This window comes from Wyeomyia smithii, chromosome 2, assembly GCF_029784165.1.
Source record: "Wyeomyia smithii strain HCP4-BCI-WySm-NY-G18 chromosome 2, ASM2978416v1, whole genome shotgun sequence".
NCBI lineage: Eukaryota > Metazoa > Arthropoda > Insecta > Diptera > Culicidae > Wyeomyia > Wyeomyia smithii.
In genome coordinates this window covers 128,149,225-128,171,764 of record NC_073695.1, presented here as the reverse complement: position 1 = coordinate 128,171,764, position 22,540 = coordinate 128,149,225, and the positions used below count along the sequence as shown (strand labels likewise).

The following is a 22,540-nucleotide window of genomic DNA, read 5'->3' as shown; positions in this document are numbered from 1 at the left end:
AAAAATTAAACTACAAAAGTGGGTAACTTTCACTCAGTTTCGTTGATTTGTGATTAAAAGCAACAGAGTGAAATTTGCTCATTTTCTGACAGATAGATATGTTACCTAAAAGTGAGTAATAAAATACTCTATTTAAAGTACGTCCACTTTCAACGAAACAGGGTGATATTTAATTCAGTTCAGAGTTAAATTGTATGAGCGTGTACGGTTCCAGTAATCCTCGTCCTAACACCTGGTCCATCAGACGTGCCAAAGTGGCAGGGCTGTTAACTAGACCGAAGGGTAGACGAGTAAATTGGAACATACCCCTGCCGGGCACACTGAAAGTAGTAAACCTGCGACTGCCCGTGGCCAAAGGAACCTGGAGAAAAGCCTCCTTTAAGTTTATAGTAGACAGGTACTTGGCTTTAGACAGGCTTCCTAAAATGCTCCCGGGATGCGGCAGAGGGTATGCATCACGTACTGTACACTCATTAAGAGGCCGGGCATCTAGACAAAGCCGAATAGAGTCATCTGGTTTGGTCACAGCGACAATATTCAAAGACCAATCGAAATCTGACTCTTCAATAATACCCATAGAAAGCCAACGATCGACTTTTCCCCAGACCTTAGACAGTTTTCTTGGGCTCATTTTGTAAGGATATCGGCAAACAGGCGCGGAACTTTGGAATTCTTCCTTAATTACGATCCTGTGTTCTCGGGCGTTGTTCCAAAGGCGCGACAAAAGTCCATAACCTTTGCCTTGTTTCGGAAAGTGTACGGAAGACATATTTGTCCAAGGATCGGTAAGATCTGTCCATTTGCTGAACGAAGTTCAACTGGCCTTTCCAAACTTTTCAATGGACTTTTGGAAAACTTTCGGTACAACTTTGGTGGCATTACTACCACTGTCGAGCAAAGCCTTGGCATTACTACCACTGTCGAGCAAACCCTGGAAGGAATGGCCATATACCGCGACAATAGCGAAAGGACGATTATCGGACGGATCATCGAGGATGATGGTTTCAACAAACAACGGATCACGATAATCCTCATCATGAGCTGGTCGAAAACTGTTGTAAACTTGGGGGTCTAATTTTAGGCTTTCTATGGGGCGCACATCCTTACACAACTGCGACTTTAGTTGGTACGAATCCCGTTTTTAAGCAGTAGGGACAGCGAGAGACATCAAAACCCTTGAATCCACACAAAATACGTCTTGGATTTCTGCAAGCCTCATGCTCGTGTCCAGTACCACCGCAGTTGTAACAGACTCCGAGACTAGGCGGTCGATGCTACTCCACAAGATAGTCGAGACAAATCACCGGCTTTTGTTTGAAATTCGGTTTCGAATATCTCTTGACAAGATTCTTTTTCGTCTGAACACCTGGTTTTTTCTTCGGCGTTTGGAGGCAAAATTATCCTTTTGGGAATTTTTGCTCCAAAATGTTTTGGTTACAACGTGGCTGTTATTCGAACCACCTCCCTTCCTGTTTGGTTTGGCAAGCGTACTCACTGGCTTTAAAATCAGTACTTGCTTATAGCCCGGCCTGAGATTCCGCTTGAGCACGTCGAGTTTTTCGCTCGGTGCCATGGGAATCGTCATAGCACGGAATATTTTTTCCATTTCCCGGAAATAGTCCAGGAAACACTCGTTTCGCATCTGCAGGCGCTGGGAAACCTTTGATTTGAGAGCAGCGTCAAGTTTCGGATGAACGAAATTTGCCTCAAGCTCACAAACCAAACGGTTCCAGTTGTAAAGCCCGTTCTGCGATCTCATAGCCCGATACCAAGTAAGAGCATTGTCAGTGAGTGGGTGCATTGCAGAATTGAACAACTTCTCCTCTGAAATTTGCTCATAATGAGCATATTTTCAATGGAGTCCAGAAATTCATTCAGTCCTAGCTCATCATCTCTCCCAGCGTATTTTTCGATTTTCCAATCAGAGACACGCTGTGGTCGACGATTGTAATAATAGCCCGAACAGGATGGTATTTAAATTTTAGATTGGGCAAAGGAAAACGCCCACCTGTCGGGCTTGACCTACCATTCACATGGTGTTGTGGGGCCTGCGACTGAATAACTGGTAAAGCTGGTTCCGTGTTCTCAATCGGAAGCGACGAACATCGATCTTTCAGAAAATCTATAAATAACCTTTCCACCATGGTTTGGTCAATGTGAGCACCAGTGGTGGATCAGGGACTTCAACTTCTTCTGGCTCATCGATTTCGTCCGTCTCACGTCTTTCGTTCAGATCGGTCTGCAGATCAATCTCGGGGAAGCCAGCTGGTTTAGAATGTAGCAGCGCTCGAAGTTCACTGACGGATTAACGAAGTGAAACAACTTCTTGGACCGTCTTTCTGAACTGAAGCAATCCCGCCCATTAGCGTCTGAGTAACTTCCAAATAGCTATCAGACTTCTCAGCCGCTAGAGCTTTATCTCGTTGGGATTGCTAACGTAAGAGTCGAAGCTCGTCCCTTAACTCGCTCAAGACAGACCCAACATCTTCTCCCGCGAGCGGACCAGATCCTACACTTTGCGGGGAAATGGGTGCCGTTTGTGTTGGTGGCACGATCGTGTCCAACAAATCTCCCAAACTTGCTCTACCTTCTCCAGTATTTTTAATTGGAGGAAGCACTGCTGACATATCAAAATGTTCTTGATATGTAGCAGCAACTTCCACCAACAGACCCAAAATTTCGTGGTTTACCTTCCCTGCTGTGTATTTGTGGATTATATGTAGTCTAGACCCCAGATGGAGTAACCTTGTTCGGTAAACTTCCTTATTTGGGCATCTATAACGGAGATCTTCCTTAATAGACCTCAACATTCCAAGGCTGATCTCCATTTCTTCAGCAGCATTCTTATGAAACACGTGCAAGCGTTCCACCGGAGAAGTCCGTTCTTCGATCAACAATCTTCGTAAACGACGCTGCCGCTGAACCCCAGATGGATCCGAATCAGCCGAGAAGACAACATTCCGGGAGCTCAACTCGAAATCGAATGCAAATGGTCAACCCGTATTAACCAATAAGCTCTGTTGAGCTCTTTAACCAAAGCAAAGCAAAGCCTTGGTGCTACATTCTTTAGCGGAATTCGACCTTCTGTTTACTATACACAGACTTCGCAGCCAACCGTTAAGTGTACAGGACAATTGCGGGGCTAGCGCTACGATCCTACTGACACTAACAGTCTCTCCCGAAACGAGACTCGAACCTATGACGACTGGCTTGTTAGGCCAGCATCGTACCTCGAGACCATCTGGGGAGGCAACATGCTCTTTAACCATCATTGCCATTTTCTCAATGTTCTTGGAAAAGAACTCAAAAGCACAATGCATTGAATATTGACACGGTATGAAACTTTGTATTTATTTCGCTCAATAACGTTTTCCTTTTATTTCAGGAATTTGAACTGAATTAAAAAATGTTTCGAATCGGATTAAAATTTTAGGGTTGGCAACCACCTTGACTGGGAAAGACTCATGCTTTCTACAACTCGGCAGTTCAACCAAAACCAACGCAAAACCACCGAATCGGAAAACAAAAATAAATAAATGTATATATAAACATTTAATAAAAAACAAAAAATAAATATATAATACGACCGCGAACAATATTGCGGAATAAACCTCACCACTTGTCTAACGAAAATTCTAGCAAAAATCCGATTTTTGATAGAGGTACCTCACAATCAAAAGGAAAATATTTTTCCCAAGAAAAACATTTTTTTCAGTGTGGTATTTGCGCTGTGCGCCAATTATTAGTGTGTACCTTTATACACTTTCTGATTGTTGCTAGAGCGCAAGAACAAAAACCAAACAACAAATAAATAAAATAAAAACTTATCCGCGTTTATTTCGGTCCTTCCTCTAGCTAACGGTGGCGAGAATTTCCAATATCGACGTCTGCTGCTGCTTCCAAGTTGCTCCTGCAGCAGTCGTCGGTGGTGGTATTTTTTCCTACTTGACGATTAGCCGGGGTAGCGAACACTGCTAATCCTATACAGCGAGCGAGTAAACACCAAAGCTCGCGCACTCGATCGTGAGACAACGGAACAATCTTCGTTGTGAAGCGGAACAACCTTCGCTTTCCCTGCACGCGAACTGTAAACAAACAACAGTTAAAAACGCGCACTAGAATCGGACTAAATCGCGTGTGTGCTCTATCACAATCGAGGCTAAACTGATCTTCCCGCGATGGCTGCCGACCACAACAAACCCGCCGAGAACTCGAAGTCAGCATTCAGCACACCACTTTTCCACAGATAGAGGGAAATTCCTGCCTATCTAACCCTAAACATCAATTTACAACTATGACAAAAAAGTTACTACACCTATTCATCACGATTATATCGTTCACAAACGGAAAAACGAATAAAAATAAAAATATTCAAGTGAAAGATATTCAGCAAACAGTGGTGAGCAGTTGTCATGTTGGGTTCACGCTCTTGCGAGAGTGACTATTGCGGGTAATTTTCACTTATACACTCTCTCGCAGGTAAACTCTACACATTTTGAAAAATTTAGTGTCGTTCTATACAATAGAAACTCTCACGTGTGAAATACATTTTCTCTTGAACTCCGCAAGTGTTGGTGTACGTTTTACATGGCTTGGCATCGAATTGAAAAAAATTATACCTTTATAAAACAATGAATTTTGCAAAGCTCTCGTTAAAAAGAAAGTTGTTCTTATTACATCGGCGTTTCTAGTGTTATATCTATGGAAATCTCTTCCTCTTTCAATTTGATCACCCAAATATTGAGGTAGCAAACTATTAATTATTTTAAAACTGAATACCATACCAGGAAGTTATTCTATCACAATTTAGAATCAAACGCATTATTCTATTCTGCTGTAACCTAAATAGTTTTTTTTTGTTCACACAAGCACATAAATAGTTGTGTGTTGCTGGCCAAGTACAAAAAAGGAGGGCAAAAATTCAAATGTGGAGAGATGCTTGACTTGTATAGCCGTATTTTTCTACTAATCGTTAATTCGTTTTTCAAACGGCATAGAATACCATCAGTTTTAGGCAATTTTCTTGATGACATTGTCAACGTGAGCGTTTAACTTTAAATTTAATCTCCTGAACGTGACCAATTGCATCAACATCTATAATAACGGAGACATCGTCATTAACAACGGTGCGCGAGAAAATCATGAATTTAGTTTTATCAATACTCAATTTCAAGTGTTTATGCTTCAACCATCTGCTCAGAGAAGGTAAATCTTCGTTCAAGTGTGAAACGGCTTCTTCTACATTCTTAGTTGCAATGAATAACACGGTGTCATCGGCAAAAAGATCAATATCAAAAAGATTAAAAACGTAAAACTCGTCGCATGTCATTTACATGATAAACAAAAGGGGCCCTCATACATTTCCCTGTGAAACTCCAAGATCATTCTCCTCGGGACTAGACACAGAATCAATAAAAACAGTCCGTTGAGTTCTATCAGTCAAATAGATTTCAAACCATCTGAATGCAGTACTTGAAATTCCAAAGCGCTTGATTCTGCGCGTTTCAGATCCAAAAAAAAAAAACAGCAAATATTTAGCAGTTTTGGAAAATCTGTTCTGTATATGTTCGGGAAGGCCTTCTTTTCTTCTTCTGGTCGAAATTTAAAAACGAGGATTTACCATAACTTTATATTTCAGGGGTATTTGACAAACTTTAAGTGTGAGCGCAAGGAACACTCCACTAGAGCTAAAACCTTCATATCATCATCACATCATCAGTAGTTCTTCTGTTTCACTTAAAAAATATATAGCTCAGGCAAATATCTACCGATTTCCACAAAATCACTATTCGATACTGAATATACTTTGGAAGTGCTAGTGGATTTGTTGTACTTTTCTTAGAAAAATAGTTGGCAAATTTCAAGTTAAGTTGAAAAAGTGCGCGGAAAAGTATAAAGAATCAGCTTTAAACTCAAATAACTCAACAAGTTACGATGAAATTATTATATACTTGTATATATTTTGAAATCTCTATCTTTCCTCTTTCCAAAACTACCAAAATATTAAAAATCGGTTGAGTAATGACACAGTTAAAAAGTTGGGAAGTCCCTACACCAGATCGGAAGGCATCAAGGAGACATACTTGGGCGAATTATGCCTTGCAAAAGCATTTCGGAAATCCAGTGATGGCATGAACTCGTGCAAAGTTGAACTGAGTAACACTTTTCCAGATTTGAATCCAACTTGTATCTGCTTCCTCTCGATAGTTTGAGTTTTTTTGCACCGCACACTGTAATCGATTGAGTTTAAATGCGTGCAATGCATGCAGTGCACGATGTATCCAACGATGCAGGCGATGTTGTAACGCGATGAGTTTTGTTTTTAGATCGAATTTATGCTTTCAAAGGACAATGCAACAAACTGTTGCAGCAGACGCGGTGCGAATTTCATCGCATTTCGATTTTTATGCAATTGTTGTTATACAGGATTAAAACTCAAATCCAACTCAAGTGTAAAACACTGTTAATAGGGTTTACGTGCAAACCGAAAATAAATCTCAAATTAAAACTCACTTGGATACGAGGGCAAAGTCACACTGCCTACTCTGCGGAAATCTGTCTTTGGCGTCGTACACAAATTACGTAACGCAAAAAATCTAGATTTCAGACCCCCCCCCCTATGTAACAATAGGTAACGTTCGATATGACTCCCCCTTAAAATTACGTAACTGTCTCTACTACCCCCCTCTCCCCTACGTAATAATAAGTAACGCAGACTCAACCCCCCTTCCCTTCCTTCCACCCCCCTTCATGCGTTACGTAATTTGTATACGACGCCTTTGTATCTCATGCCTAACTTTTAGCGTGGACTAGGAATTCGTCTCTGGTTTTTATGCGATGTTTTATTGAGTTTGGGAAACTAAAATCACAGACAGACGTCCAAGCAAGAACAAAATTAACCGAAAATTCCGTGCAAAATTTCAAAGAGAATAGCGTTATAAATCACTAGTATGCTAGCGCCGCCTGGTGATCTTATCGATACAATACCTTTTTTTTCGCTGGCTTATAAGGCTGGCGTCACTGGTAGCGCTATCTTGCTACTACAAAAATCTTTACACAAGTTTGGAACTCAGCTTGGACGTCTGTCTGCGCTAAAATCCTCACCCTCTAGGTCGAAACATTAGAGTTGTTTGAAGCAATTTTTCTCTCTTCTTCGTTTAAACGATCAATGCGAAGCTGGTCGTACAACTTCCGTTTGATGTTCAGTTCACGACCCCTGTCGCGCCCGATAAAGTCTTTTTTGGAATACGATTCTTTTCAGCTATTCAAAAATGCTATGTTGGGGAGGTGTTGATGATTACAAATATTTTTAGAGCCAAAACGGTTTGTTTAATCGATATGACGTATTCCGCAAAGTACACTTTTGAAAAGAATATTTGTTTTGAAAAAAAAAATTAAAAGGTTATTTTCTGAAAAAGCTTATTTTTTATAAATCAATTATTTTTATAAAAACTACAAAAGATCACCTAAACAATGAAACCGCTCTGATCATGGAGAAATCAGGAAAACAAGTTATGAAATTTTGAATAGAAATTTGATTTTTTTTTTCACAGGGTATATTTTTTATAGAAGGGCAACATTATTATCTACAACTTTGCCAAAGACATGCCAATCAAACAAACCGTAGAAATATTTTTAATACCCCATAGAGTGCTCTATTGGAAATTAAATATATTTCTACAGCTAAAACGGTTTGTTTAAGTCCAACATAATCGTTCAGAACACCGGACTCTAGATATAACCTTGTGGAATTGCTAATTGCGACGCATTTTTGGCCCATTTTTGTTTTTTTTTTTTCATACGCATTCGGTTGTACGTTACTGGCACCATCGTTGGGTAATTCTGTGGTAAAAAACACGCAGACGTGTTTTTGGGGACGATATCGTTCCGAAACGATCTCGATTTTTCAAATCTAAACCACTGTGCACTGTGAAATTTTCAAATAAATTTTTTCACCAACTGAAAACATCATGAAATACAATACCTGGAATATGAAAAAAAAACATTTTGCAAGTTATTACATGCAATGGCGGTTGAAAAACCTGCTTTACAATAAGTATTTCGTCGTTTATATATCACTTTTTGTACTTCAAGACCTTCAAAAGATTCGTACTCCAAAATGTACGATTTTAAAATTTTGACCGGAGATTTAGTACGTCATAACAAATCGAATGGTGTACTCAGATCTTTTGGTGCATTTTTTTATAATAAGGGTCAGTGAGAGAAATTTACTATTAGTCAAGCGGTACACGCAAAAGTTGGAGTGTGCGTAACTAGATCATTTATGAGCGAAATTAGCGCATTTACTGGTTAAATTTGGAACCATTACAACGCATGTGCGTTGGGCATAACGCATTTGATGCTCTGGCAAATTTTGAATGTATTACGCAGCTCCCAACCACTACACTTATACAGCATCAACCGATGTTCGAAAGGCTGGCATCGTAAAAACAGTGCAACCATCAACCAATACTGGTAAGTTGGGTACTGATAAAATAAAGAAATTATTGTCTGATCGATTCACCTTCATGAATCAAGTCATTTGAAAACATTACTCAATCATTAACAATCAACAAAAACATTAGATTTGTTCACATGCATTCGGTTTCGCGTTACTGACACCAGCGCACATCTGTTCAACTGAAGAACCAAAAATGAGACAAAATCTCTTTATTTTAAGTATCGACATCTAGCGGTGGAGAGGACGCATTTTACACTCGAAATTCATTCAATAAAAGGACTGCTTGTGCTCTCGCCGCTTTTCGCAGAGAGAATCCTTTCTTCTCTCCGGTACTGGTATAGCGAGGGTGCCTTTTCATGATAATCGTACAGTACCACCTGCATACGTGTAACGGTTTTTATGTAGATATATTTTTAATAAATTTCTTTGTTGCCCAAGTTGAAAACTGAATATCTTGACTAACGATAATCATTTTTCTACATTGTACCTAATGTCGTAAGCAGTGCTGTATTTGGCGCGTCTGATATGCATTACTTGCAATGTTAGGTATAAAAAACGGTACGAAAAAAAAATATTGTCGTTGGTCGAGAAATTCGGTTTCCAAGTCCAACGAAGATATTCAAGTAAATCAACTAACAAGTTAAAATAGTTTCAACAGTCGCGAAGTGTACAATCCAAGAAAATTTGTTAAACAAAGTGTTCGTGCCAAAACTCCCGCCAGTGTAAGCCTCAGCTGGGCATTTCTATCATCCGTGAGTGACCAGCTGAGGCCCAAGCGACACTGATTTGCGCGCAATTATTTTAAGCTTTGTTCTGGCTCGACAATGCTGTCGTCCGAGAGGCAGCCTATAAAAGCGCTCTCCACAGCAGCGCCAGTGTGAGTCATTAGTGTTCATTGTAGTTAGTCGATAGGCGTACGGCGGCAGCTTCGTCACGCTGCCATTACAAATAGTCTTAGAATAAATGTAGGTACAGTAGCTACGTAATATTTGTGCGTTTCGTGGGGCGCGAAAGAAACCTTCTCCCTGGGCCTTTATTGCCCTCTCGTGATGCCAAAGGGCGAATAATAAGCACAATGTAGAGCCGTGCGCGATCATATTTGGTGCCGTGATCAGGATGATCGCGGCACCAAATCGGATGCCGCGCAGCAGGATAGTGGGGCAGCAGTTTTCGGTCGCAGCGGTTGACCTAAAACGCGATCATCCTGGTCACGGCACCAACTCGATGCCTCTAGGGGTAGCGCGTTTTAAGTCAACCGTGGCGACCGAAAACTACTGCCCCACTATCCTGCCTAGTTAAGTATTTATCCTTATCTGCAACAAAACAGTACGTTTACGCTGTGATAATTTTCAGTTCACGTCAGTTACCTGACTGTTTTCAACGGAGTCATACCTCCACCAGGATCGTTGCGTCCACGAGTTTTCGGAGTCAAACCTCCGCCTAGACCTCTGCGTCATTATGTGTGTTTGGAGCTGTGCCTCCACTTGGATCCATGCGTCCCCACCATGGAACGGTTAGCAGCCGCGCCTGCCTTCGATGGAGCTGTGTATTCATCCCGGACCCACGCGTCTGTACAAAATGATGATTATCGATCAGTGCCTCCATTAACGGACCTGTGCGTCCACGCTGTTGTCGGAGCCGTGCCTCCACCCTTTTGGAGCGATGCCTCCAGGAGCCTAGTCTCCTTTGTGTAAATATTCGGAGTCGTTTCTCCTTCTTCCGGAGCCCTGCCTCCCCGTGTAGATAGTCGGAGCTGTGCCTCCACCTTTCGGAGCGATGTCTCGCTCAGAGCCTTGTCTCAACGTGTACATTTAGAGTCATGCCTCTACCCTGAGGTTAAGTAGCAGTCGACATGCCACAAGCGAGAAATGGTAACCTGGTATCCAGCAGCAAAGTATCAGGGGCAACGCGGTTCTGGTCAACTGCGGCGACCGAAACTGTTGCCCTACTCCTACCCCAAGTTAAGTAGACAATTCTGAAGGCTAAATGCAGTTCATTTACGCCAATTCCATTCCATGTCAACATGCATCCTTACCTTCGGAATCCTCATGTTGACCCACCAACCAGTCGCTGTTTTGTTACGCTCTTCCAGCAGTTGCTTGATGAACAGTTGGATAGTGAGACGAGCGGAGTCGCTCGCGGACCGTCTTATAGACGCCGGCTGCATAGCAGTTGACGGAGTCAAATTCGTGCTCCCGATCTCGACGCCCTCGGTCTACCTGAAGCCTTCACCCCGGAGCATTCCCCACGCAACTTGCCGTCACTTGGTCATCTTTCGTTTGGAGTTAATGTTGAAACCCGTGAGATTTCAAGGCGGGGAGTATGTTCGGACAGAGATTCCTGCCTCAGCTGGGGTCACTGTCAATTGTGAGTGACCAGCTGAGGCCCAAGCGACGCTGGTTTGCGCGCGCTTTCAAGCTTTATTCTGGCTCGACAATGCTGCCGTCCGAGGGGCAGCCTATAAAAGCGCTCTTCACAGCAGCGCTAGTGTTCATTGTAGTTAGTCGATTTGCGTCCGGCGACAGCGCCGGCCCGCTACTAGTTGTAAATGTTATACCAGAATAAATGTACAGTATTATGGTAAAAATTGTGCGTTTCGTGGTGTGCAAAGAAACTTCTCCCTGGGCCTTAATTGCCCCCCATCGTGATGCCAAAGGGCGAAAAATAGAACACAACGTAGGGCCGTGCGCCATCTTATTTGGTGCCGTGACCAGGATCGCGCCAGTTTGGCATCATCCGCGAGTGTTCGTGCGACGGCGAAGTTATCAATTCCCCCAACCAAGTTCTCAACAAAGTTGCTCTCGTCGGCGACGAGAGTTAGTCGATGCTGAATGTTTCCAGCATCCCAGTACCAAACTTTACTAACCGGGACGTTACCCTAATCGATTCGGACCGAGCAACCAAGGGAAAATGTAGAAGTTCCTTACAATAACCCTCACGCGTGGTATGTCAGCCGAAAGTTGACAGTCGGTAGTCGGCAGTGACGCAAGCCGCTAGTCTTGCCGCAGCGCAATGGCAATCAGAACAATTGAAAATGTGCGGTGAGTGGAAACAATAGCCAAATGAAGATTTGTGCATTTGTAAGTGGAATTTGAACTCCAAATTGTTTTGAGTCGTCAAACGGATCGTTTTGTATCCAATCGCAATCAACATAATTAAATTAGAAGTGAACATTTTCGGAAAATGATTCTCGAGTGCCGCTCAGTGCCAACGACGAACAAGAAGTAGAAAGTTGCCTTCAACAATTGGCGGAGCATGCCGTTCGCTAATTTCAAGGAATGCTGATCAAAGGAATAAATCAACATTCATCACTTTCATCATGAGCTGGGTATCGAATTCTTTCCGGAGAAAACTGAGCTGGTCGTGTTTTCTAGGAAGTATAACCCAGCTCAGCTGCAGCTCCTACTAACGGGTAAAACGATCTCTCAGGTTTTAGTCGCTAAATATCTCGGGGTCTGGTTCGACTCTAAACGCACCTGGGCTTGTCATATTAGGTATCTAACACGAAAATGCCGACAGAGGATTAATTTTCTTCGTACGGTTACCGGAACCTGATGGGGTGCTCACCCAGGAGACCTTCTAAGGTTATACCAAACAACGATATTGTCAGTTCTTGAGTACGGCTGTTTCTGCTTTCGCTCCGCCGCGAACACGCACATTATAAAATTAGAGAGAATACAATATCGTTGTTTGCGTATTGCCTTGGGCTGCATGCAGTCGACCCATACGATGAGTCTTGAAGTGCTAGCGGGTATTCTTCCGTTGAAACATCGTTTTTGGAATCTCTCTTACCGGTTACTAATTCGATGTACGGTCATGAACACATTAGTAATTGAAAATTTCGAGAGGTTGGTCGACCTTCAATCCCAAACCAGATTTATGACTTTATATTTTGACTACATGGCTCAAGATATTAACCCTTCTTCATACGTTCCCTTCAATGTCGCACCTTTAGATCCTTCTAACAATGCTATATTCTTCGACACTCTTATGAAAGAAGACATTATTGTTATCCCGGATCAATTGCTACCGTAAGAGAACCCCAAGCTTTTTTCGAGTTTAAACATGTTAGTTGCAATAAAATGTTTTATACTGACGGAATTCTAGATGAGTTCACTGGCTTCGGTGTTTTCCACGAAAATTTTACCGTCTCCTACAAACTCGTTGCTCCTGCTTCCGTGTACGTCGCAGAACTTGCTGCTATTCAGTACTCTCTTGGGATCATCGAAACCCTACCCATAGACCACTACTTCATCTTCACAGACAGTCTCAGTGCCATTGAGGCTCTGCGATCGATGAAGACTGTGAAGCACACCCCGTATTTCCTGGCCCAAGCAGCACGCATTGTTGCAATGAAGCAAATGCAACTCTCAATGCAGCATTCAAAGATTGTAATAAATCGCATCCGTTACTTCTATTCAACTTGTAAATAACCGAAAAAGCGCAGGAGGTGGAGCCTATATGCAACTAACAGTGCTATGTGAATCATCATATGCATCGATAGCCGCTGCAGTATAGGAAGAAGAGAGAGGAGAAATAAAGTTAAGTTTGTTTGCCTTTACTGTCATTACTCTTCGGTGATGGTGTCGCGAAGTTTAATATAACTACATACATTATAAAAAACCCCAAATATATCGAACTTTTTCTCTACTTACGCTTCTGATAAGTATGTAATTCTACCTACGATTCAAAATTTACCGTGCAAAAAAAGTTTTTACTTCGTAATTATTCACGCGCCTTTTATAAAGTAATGTAAAAGAAATTTTATGATTCAAACTCGCCAAATTATAAACAATGTTTTGGGAAACGATAGTTCAGAAAAGCTTGCTCAGTGGATTTGCAGTGTTAATCATGCGGAATCCGGAATCACAAAACCATATTTCCAACAATAATCATTTATCATTTGTTTATATTAGAGATGGCTGTTTACTGTTTGGAAATTTAAGCAAATAAATGGTTCAACAAGATGTTGCTATACATTTTCATCACTAGTTTGCTTTCCTTAGAAGAAAAGGTTTGTGAAACGGCGGTTTTTAAGCGCTTTAACAGATAAAATTTACCGGGTTACCTAAGCGTGGGTCCCTTCTCATTGTTCCATTCCGGACAATGAAAAGGCTGACGCTTTAGTTAAGGAGGGTGCTATTGATAGCGATATTTATGAAAGACCAATTGCTTATGATGAATTTTATAGCATTTTGCGTCAGAGAACACTCAACAATTGGCAATCATCATGGAACTCAGATGAACTGGGACGGTGGCTACATTCCATTTTTCCTAAGGTATCGACGAAAGCATGGTTCAAGGGGTTGGATGTAGGTCGGGACTTCATTCGCGTGATGTCCAGACTTATGTTCAATCACTACACGTTAAACACGCACCTCTTTCGTATAGGGCTTGTAGACAGTAATCACTGCGTTTGTGGCGATGGCTACCATGACAACGAGCATGTTGTTTGGTCGTGTGCCGAATTTTGTTATGTTAGGTCCGAGCTTATAGATTCCCTCCGGGCCCGAGGAAAACAACCGAACGATCCCGTTAGAGACATTCTGGGAAGCGGTGATCTTCAGTACATGACACAACTGTACTGTTATTTGAAAAAGACTGACAATAAAATTTAATATTCTTCTGTCTATTTGTCAGAATACCCGAATACGACGCTGGAGACACGAACACGAAGAGCCTACATCTATGTTTGAAAAACAAAAAAGAACACCAGTCGAAACACAAATAGATCGTATATCTTAATTAGTTTTAAGCAAGAATTGTATCTCCCCTCCTCTCACCTTTAATTCCCACTAGCTCGTAGTCGGCCGCGAGAAATAATAAAAGTGCCTCCCTCCATTTCCCGCTAATCTAGAATCAATAAAAAGTGCATTTGGCTCAGTTAAACTTAAAATTGTATCGTGCCGTGTCAAATAAACCACATTTAAATCACTATCATCATGGGCAGCCACAAGCTAGAATAGTCCAGGTGGTTCCAGTAATCGATGCCTCTAGGGGTAGCGCGTTTTAGGTCAACCGCGGCGACCGAAAACTGCTGCCCCATCAGCCTGCCTGGTTAAGCATTTGTCCTTATCTGCAACAATGCAGTACGTTTACGCTGTGGTAATTTTCAGTTCACGTCAGTTACCTGACTGTTTTCAACGGAGTCAAACCTCCTCCCGGATCGTTGCGTCCACGAGTTTTCGGAGTCAAACCTCCGCCTGGACCTCTGCGTCATTATGTGTGTTTGGAGCTGTGCCTCCACCTGGATCCATGCGTCCCCACCATGGAATGGTTAGCAGCTGTACCAGCTTTCGATGGAGCTGTGTAGTCATCCCGGACCAACGCGTCTGTACAAAGTGATGTTTATGGAACAGTGCCTCCATTAACGGACCTGTGCGTCCAAGCTGTTGTCGGAGCCGTGCCTCTACCTTTTCGGAGCGATGCCTCCAGGAGCCTAGCCTCCTTTGTGTAAATATTCGGAGCCGTACCTCAACCCTTCGGAGCCCTGCCTCCTCGTGTAGATAGTCAGAGCCGTGCCTCCACCTTTCGGAGCGATTCCTCCAGGAGCCCTGCCTCCTTGTGTTGATATTCGGAGCCGTGCCTCCACCTGCCAGGCCCCTTTCTTCGGAGAACGTTGAAACCTATGGGGTTTCAAGGGAGGGGGTATGTTCGCGCCAAAACTCCCGCCTCAGCTAGGCATTACTGTCATCCGAGAGTGACCAGCTAGGCCCAAGCGACGCTGGTTTGCGCGCGATTATTTATACTTTATTCTGGCTAGACAATGCTGCCGTCCGAGAGGCAGCTTATAAAAGCGCTCTCCACAGCAGCGCCAGTGTTAGACATTAGTGTTCATTGTAGTTAGTCGATAAGCGTGCGGCGGCAGCGCCGTCACGCTGCCATTGTAAATAGTCTTAGAATAAATTTATTTATTTATTTCGTCAATCATATATGTAGACTAGTTACATTAATTTTTAAACTATTCACGAACATAAAACAAATTAATTTTGTGTCCTCAGCCTCAAAGACTTGAAATACTGTTTCAGTTTATATTGGGAAATCGTAAAGTCAATGGCTTCGCAGTGTTGATTATAAGAATTCATCATACTATTTATAGGTCAATTTTTTGCGTATTCCTTACGATGATGGTTAAGAGCAAATAAACTACGGTGTCGAAGTTGTCGAATGGGTGCATAAAAGTTCAGTTTAGAAAGTAGTACTGCTGAGTCAACGTTCTGCGAAACGATATCGTTTACAAATGAAGCCATCGCGTACTCTCGCCGTTCTTTCAATGTTTGAATGTCAATCAACATGCAGCGTGCTTCATATGACGGAAGACGATGTGCGGTCCAACCTAGCTTACGAAGAGCATATAGTAGAAATTGCTTTTGTACTGATTCTATTCTTTCTTCATGTACGCCAGGACGAGGAGACCACACAATGCTACAGTATTCCAGTATTGACCTCACATAGGCAATATACAAAGTTTTGATAGTGTACGGGTCTTGAAAATTATAACAGAAGCGTTTGATAAACCCTAACATGTTGTTTGCCTTGTGTATGATAGTGTTATAGTGGTCGATGAAATTAAGTTTAGAATCTAAGATTATTCCTAAATCCCTAACTTTATCACATTTCTTCACATTCTGATCCCCTAATGCAATTACAATTTTGGGCGTTGTTGATTTTCTGCTAAAGGATATTACATTGCATTTTTTTACATTTACTTCAAGTAGGCTTTTCTTACACCAGATGTAAAATGTGTGGATTTCATTCTGAAATACATTGATGTCTTCTTGATTTTTTATTTTCAAAACCAGCTTACTGTCGTCGGCATATATTAGAACTTTAACATTTTTGAGGATGAAGGAAATGTCGTTTACGTACAAAATAAAAAGAAGAGGTCCTAAGTGGGAGCCTTGGGGAACACCTAAAGTAACTTGAATGGGATTTGACTTTTTTCCATTAAATTTTATTATTTGTTGCCTGTTTGTTAAATATGATTCAAGCCACTTCAGGAGACCAGACTCAATTCCAATTTTTTGCAGTTTAAAAAGTAGCATTGGTATGTCAATACGATCAAATGCTTTGCTAAAGTCTGTATAGAGTGCTTCAACATGGTTCCCATTATCCATTGCATTCAATGAGTAATCTACGATTTCAAGTAAATTTGTGGATGTAGAGCGGCCTTTGAAGAAGCCGTGTTGTTTGTCAGGTATTCGATTTTTGACTTGAGCAAATATCTTTTAATTGACAATTGCCTCAAAGAGTTTAGGAATGCAAGAGATAATAGCGATTCCACGATAATTACGTATGTCAGATTTACGCCCAGATTTGAAAATAGGCACAAAAAATGAGCTTTTCCATATATTTGGGAAGACTCCAGTTTCCAACGACATATTGAACAGCCAGAACAAAGGAGATGTAAGTTCCTTCGAAAGATTTTTCATGAGTGCTGGAGGTATTCCATCAGGTCCAGGTCCTTTGGAAGGGTCTAAATTTCTCAGACCCTGCAAAACATCCTGTACCTGAAGTTGGTTGACACCAACGTTTCTTGGATATTCTGGATAAAATGCAAAATAATCGCGGTCGCGATTTTCTTCGGAAAATGTGGTATAGATTTCCTGGAAAAATTTTGCAAAGAGATTGAAATTTTTCTCAGAGTTATCACCAACATGTTCATCGAGTTGCATTATTGATGGAAAATTGTCTGATTTTAGTTTTGTTTTGACGTAATTGAAGAAGTTCTTTGGACAAGACTTAATTTCTAGTTCAGTTTTTGTATTGAATTCTTCAAATGCATCACTGATTGCAAAGTTCAGTTGATCACGTATTTCCAAGTAAATTGCTAGATTTTCACTATTGTGCTTCTTGAAAATTTTGTGAGCTATTTGTTTGCGGGTTTTTAAATTTTTTTATTAGTTTGTTAAACCAAACTGGATGTTTAGTGTTAGCGTGGCGTCGTTTTTTCTTCAATGGAATCTCTTGAGAGATGATGTTGTACAGAATTTTGTAAAAGACGCTAACAGATGATTCGACATTTCCTTCATCTCTAAAAATTTGTTGCCAATTGACACAGTTTAATTTGTTTTTAATATTTGTTCGCGAGTTTGAAATCAAGGACTTTCTCATACTCACAGTCGTTGGGTCTTTGATATTCATGTAAAAATAAAGAATATTCAATTGCTGTGTGAAACTTTTCGTTTTTCCACAGTGGGTTAAATGATTCGGTCACACAGAAATCTTCATGGATATTCATTAAGAGTAGGTCCAAATAGCAATTTTCACGGTTTCTTACATGGTTGACCTGGTCAAAACCTAGTTTAGCAATTTCGTCAAACATGAAGTGCAAAGTGATGTTATCTCCAACGACTGGGAGTAGGATGCTTTCGTTTTCCGGGTCCAAGATGAAGTCAGCGGTGTTTTGATTGAAGTCCCCATAGATGTGAACTTTCACTTCTGGAGGTAGTTCAGATAAAATTTTTTCTGCGCAATTAAAAAACTTTTCATGCGTAATTTTATTAGCGTTATGTGGAGGAAAGTACACAGAGGCGAATACGTGTGTTTTACCTGCTATGTGCAATTTTATCCAAATGTGCTCGAATTCTTTGAATTTAGGTGCAGCAACAGTTTCTGAATTAAAATTCACAGAGACCGCTATGAGGACTTCTCCGCCTGACTTCTTCTCGGATTTTTGAAGATTCCTGGCATTCCTGAATACATTAAACATATTTCCAAAAATCTCTTCACTTTCGACACTTTCATCCCAGTTTGTTTCAGTCGCCAATATGACAGAAAAGGATAAGCCTAAAAGATTGTTGTAAATGTGTTTCATTTTGGCAGGGCCTTTCATGCGATTGAAATTTTGACAGTAAACCAAAATTTCAGCCGCATTTTGTGTTGGTGAAGAAATTTTTGGGGATATGGTGGTTGACGATGTTTGAGGGTTGGTGAGTGTTACCTGTAAGTCTTCTTCTTTCTCATCGAAAGGGGTCGTTATTTCCGAAAACTCGGTTTGTAAAATTTGTCGGTGCTTTTGTTTTGTGCTGTTGTACCTTTTTCAGATCGATACGGATTGATAGTTTCTCCTTTCCTGAAGTTGATGAGTTTTGGAGCAGAAAGTGCAGCTATCGGATGGTCGGTTGATGAGGGTGGCCCGGCGAATTGAACTTTTGCTGTGGCTAGTAATTCTTTGTCTGATGCGTTGATACGTTGATAGTTTTGCGTACCGCTGTGCTGGTTGTTTTGTTTACTGGTATGAGTGATTTGTTGTTTTCTTTTTTTACGATTTCTTTTAGCTTTTTCGGCAGCTTTTTCTTGTAGTCTTCGAGACCGTTGCTTGGCATCATAAGTGGACCAGTCCTGCTTCCATTGCCATTTGTTACCCAGAAATCTCCATCCTGGAGATGTATGGTACGCTTTCGGGTAGAAAGATTTTTCAGCTAGTTCTTCCTGAAGATTTTTTTGAGGTTTTGCACTGCATGTGTTGGTCACCTGAAGATTGGAGACTATCATCTTAAATCTATATTCCGTACTTGCGCTAATATTCAACCCGTTATGTAACCAATGTATTTGTTGGATAGGGTAACCAGAATAAGGACAATTTATTTCTTTTAAGTCTCCTGCAATTGCTTTGATTGAACCAATAGCTCTTACATACGGAGGGCCTGGAATTCAAATATGATTAATACTAGTAGACAGGAAAAACGAGACAGTCCCTGAGACAAATTTCACCTCCTCGAGTATTTCAGTAAGTTTTGAGTCGTTATTTGTATGAGGTTTCAATGACTCAGCCTCTGTGATTGAACTAATAAAATTGCTTGTCAGGCTTGAGAGCCGTTCGTCAAAATATTTATGTATTTTTTGTGGCATCGTTGAAAACGACTCGCTGATGCCGGTCAATGTCGTGTGCAATTTTTTGTCACACGACTTTATGTGCTGCCCGACCGCACTGCACAGGTTTTGATTGCTTTTGTTAATCGCTGACAAAGTTTCTTTGACAACATTAAGCAGGTGCTCAATACTGTAGAACAATTCTGACACTAAGCAGAATTTTTTCATATCCGCGGCAATGCGATGATTGGCGTCCGTCTGTCGATGAATTGCCTCCACAAGCTGCTCCTGTTGATGAAGCAGCTTCCGTACGTAAGCTTCCTTCCGGAGAATTTCTTGACATTCCGTACACAATGGCGCCATATAAGATGTGATGAAAAGTTCGCGGTGTCGTTGTACGCCGATACACGCAGCATGGTAAGTTCTACTGCAGAACTCGCACTTCCAAAGAAAGCGGTCGTCGTTTATGCTGCACGAATTTACACCGCACGGCATGGTTATTTACGTTAATACACTAAGCGGAAGAATTACGAGTTTATGACAAGAATGGTCAGCAAAAACACGCGACGTTGTCAAGGTGTGAAAAAAAAAAACAAAAAAAATGTATACTATACAAGTTAATTGTGGAGCGAAAAGCAAACGCGTCCGCACCCGACGACTGTTCGAGGCGAAAAAATGTAGGTATAGTAGCTACGTAAAATATGGTACAGTAGCTACGTACAGTAGCTACGTAAAATTTGTGCGTTTCGTGGTGCGCGAAAGAAACTTTCTCCCTGGGCCTTAATTGCCTTCTCGTGATGCCAAAGGGCGAATAATAAGCACAACGTAGGGCCGTGCGCGATCATATTTGTACATTTCTTCAAGACGGTACAATGGCAGCGCGACGGCACTGCCGCTGTACGCTTATCGACTAACTACAATGAACACTAATGACTAACACTGGCGATGCTGTGGAGAGCGCTTTTATAGACTGCCTCTCGGACGGCAGCATTGTCGAGCCAGAACAAAGTATAAATAATCGCGCGCAAACCAGCGTCGCTTGGGCCTCTGCTGGTCACTCACGGATGACAGTAATGCCCAGCTGAGGCGGGAGTTTTGGCGCGGGAACAATGTTTGATTGGTTGAAAGATTTTTAGTTTAATTTGTTCTATTGACGTTGATTGTGAATTGTTACTGAATTGCCGCTTTAAAGATCTCTTGAATGCGGTCCTGTCTCAACTTGATTTTGATAGATTCAATTATTCAAGATAACCTTTTTGCCTGGTCATTGAAGCAAAAAAAATATTTTTCGGTGCATGTTTAAACTATTGAAGCGAACTGTTCGAACGACGCACTGTTAAATCAATTTAGGATGGAACAGCAAAAAATGAATGCAAAAGCTTGGACACCGATTTGCTGCAGAGTTTTGTTTTAAGTTGCATATCTGTTCTGTGACCAGCGTCAATAACTTCTGCGGCAACAAGGCTCGCTATTGGCTGTTTCGGTAGCTGACGATTTTTAGGGATGCACGAGCCGTTGATACGTATACCGGCTCGCGAAAGTGAAGAGTGATTTTTAAGCGCCTCGAAACTGATCGTTCGCCCGTAACCGAAGTTTACCGAAACAATATGAATTTTGTGTATATGATACATATTCTGATTTTGATCTCTGTCAATGTATTCCTTGTACAACTTTTGCGTTATGCGTTTCACGCATTCGTTGTGCGAAGTCAGAGCAAATTCTGTGAGGATTGAACAACACATTGGACGATTAAAGCTTGAACTTTTGCGTGTACATTCGCAGAAGCAATCTCAGCATCCTAATCGAAAGCAATGGCGTCATTTTCACCTCGATGGCAGCTACTCTGGATAGTAGTAAAGTCCAAGTAGACTCAAACATCAGTAGTTGGGGTAGTGTGCCTAGCTACATCCCAGACTTTACTTGTAGTAGAAAAGTGACAATTAACTATCAATCTTTAGATAGTGCCCAGCCGACCATTAGTGTACATGACACATGGGGCTGGCGCTACGCGTTTGTTGACTTTAACGATTTTAACGGTTAAGAAAACCACACAAAAACTTAGTCAATAAACAGGCGTAAAGTGTATAAAAACTGGTCAACACTAAAACTTACTGTTGATAATAAGTTGAATATCTCTCCGAGCTTCATCGCCATTTGGACTAGTTACTATGCAGGTGTATGTACCCTTATCCTGAATTCCATCAACGCGATGAATTCGTAGCGTTACTCCATGGTTAATACCAGACACTGCGTACCTCGGATCTGAAAATTACTGTATTTTGTGAACTATCATCTTAAATCTATATTCCGTACTTGCGCTAATATTCAACCCGTTATGTAACCAATGTATTTGTTGGATAGGGTAACCAGAATAAGGACAATTTATTTCTTTTAAGTCTCCTGCAATTGCTTTAATTGAACCAATAGCTCTTACATACGGAGGGCCTGGAATTCAAATATGATTAATACTAGTTGACAGGAAAAACGAGATTTTTGACGTACTCACCATAAACATTTAAACGAGCCTTTTCAGTTGCAATTCCCATTGTATTAGATGCAATACATGCGTAAAGCCCGCCATCATCAGCACTAACGTGGGTTATATTTAGATGTGATGTCACTCTCCCATTTTCGTCCAAAAACTGATCAATAGTATAACGATGAATCGAAGCAACTATGGGTTGATAATCGAGCATCCAAGTGAACTGAGGATAGGGAGATCCAGACGCTGTACATTTCAAAGAAGCAAACGCTGCTGGATGAATGTTCTGTTCAATAAAGTTGAAAATTATTTCAGGGGGAGTGTCTAAAAAAAACATAATTTTGAAATCATTCATTAGTATTAGTGTGTAACCCTACCATGTATGTATCTATAATAAAATCACATTACAATTTACAATTTTCCGATCAGTCAAAAATATCAGGATTATAACAAATCTTAATATTTTGATACGAACTTTTTGTTTCAACTTTTATTCTAAACTTGGTCCCGGTAAAAGTTAAAATATCAAAATTCCTACCAAAATTACTTACTGATTATTACAATTTATAGCAAGTTTTGTAAGGTTTATGGCAGAAAAATAACAGATTAAGTTAGAATGGTAATTGAAAAACAAATTTTGTTATAAATATACTTTAAAAATCACACTTTTGATCATTCAAGTGTATGATAACAGAATTTGATATAATTCTGTACATGTTATCATTCTGGCATGTCAAGAATTTGTTTTCTCTATCAAGTTCAGATATATTTGTGTTACCCGT

The 22,540-nt window shown here is 41.0% G+C and overlaps 1 protein-coding gene across 1 annotated transcript in view; it reads right to left on the bottom strand.

Annotated features, from left to right (window-relative positions):
* LOC129719885 (cell adhesion molecule Dscam2-like) overlaps window positions 1-22,540 on the bottom strand; it is a 414,602-nt gene that overhangs the window by 322,185 nt on the left and 69,877 nt on the right. The window contains exons 3-5 of the mRNA XM_055671300.1: window positions 21,783-22,082; window positions 21,590-21,721; window positions 21,389-21,538 (exon numbers count right to left, since the gene is read on the bottom strand). Coding sequence (XP_055527275.1) covers window positions 21,389-21,538; window positions 21,590-21,721; window positions 21,783-22,082 — 582 coding nt within the window. The remainder of the gene's footprint in view (window positions 1-21,388; window positions 21,539-21,589; window positions 21,722-21,782; window positions 22,083-22,540) is intronic.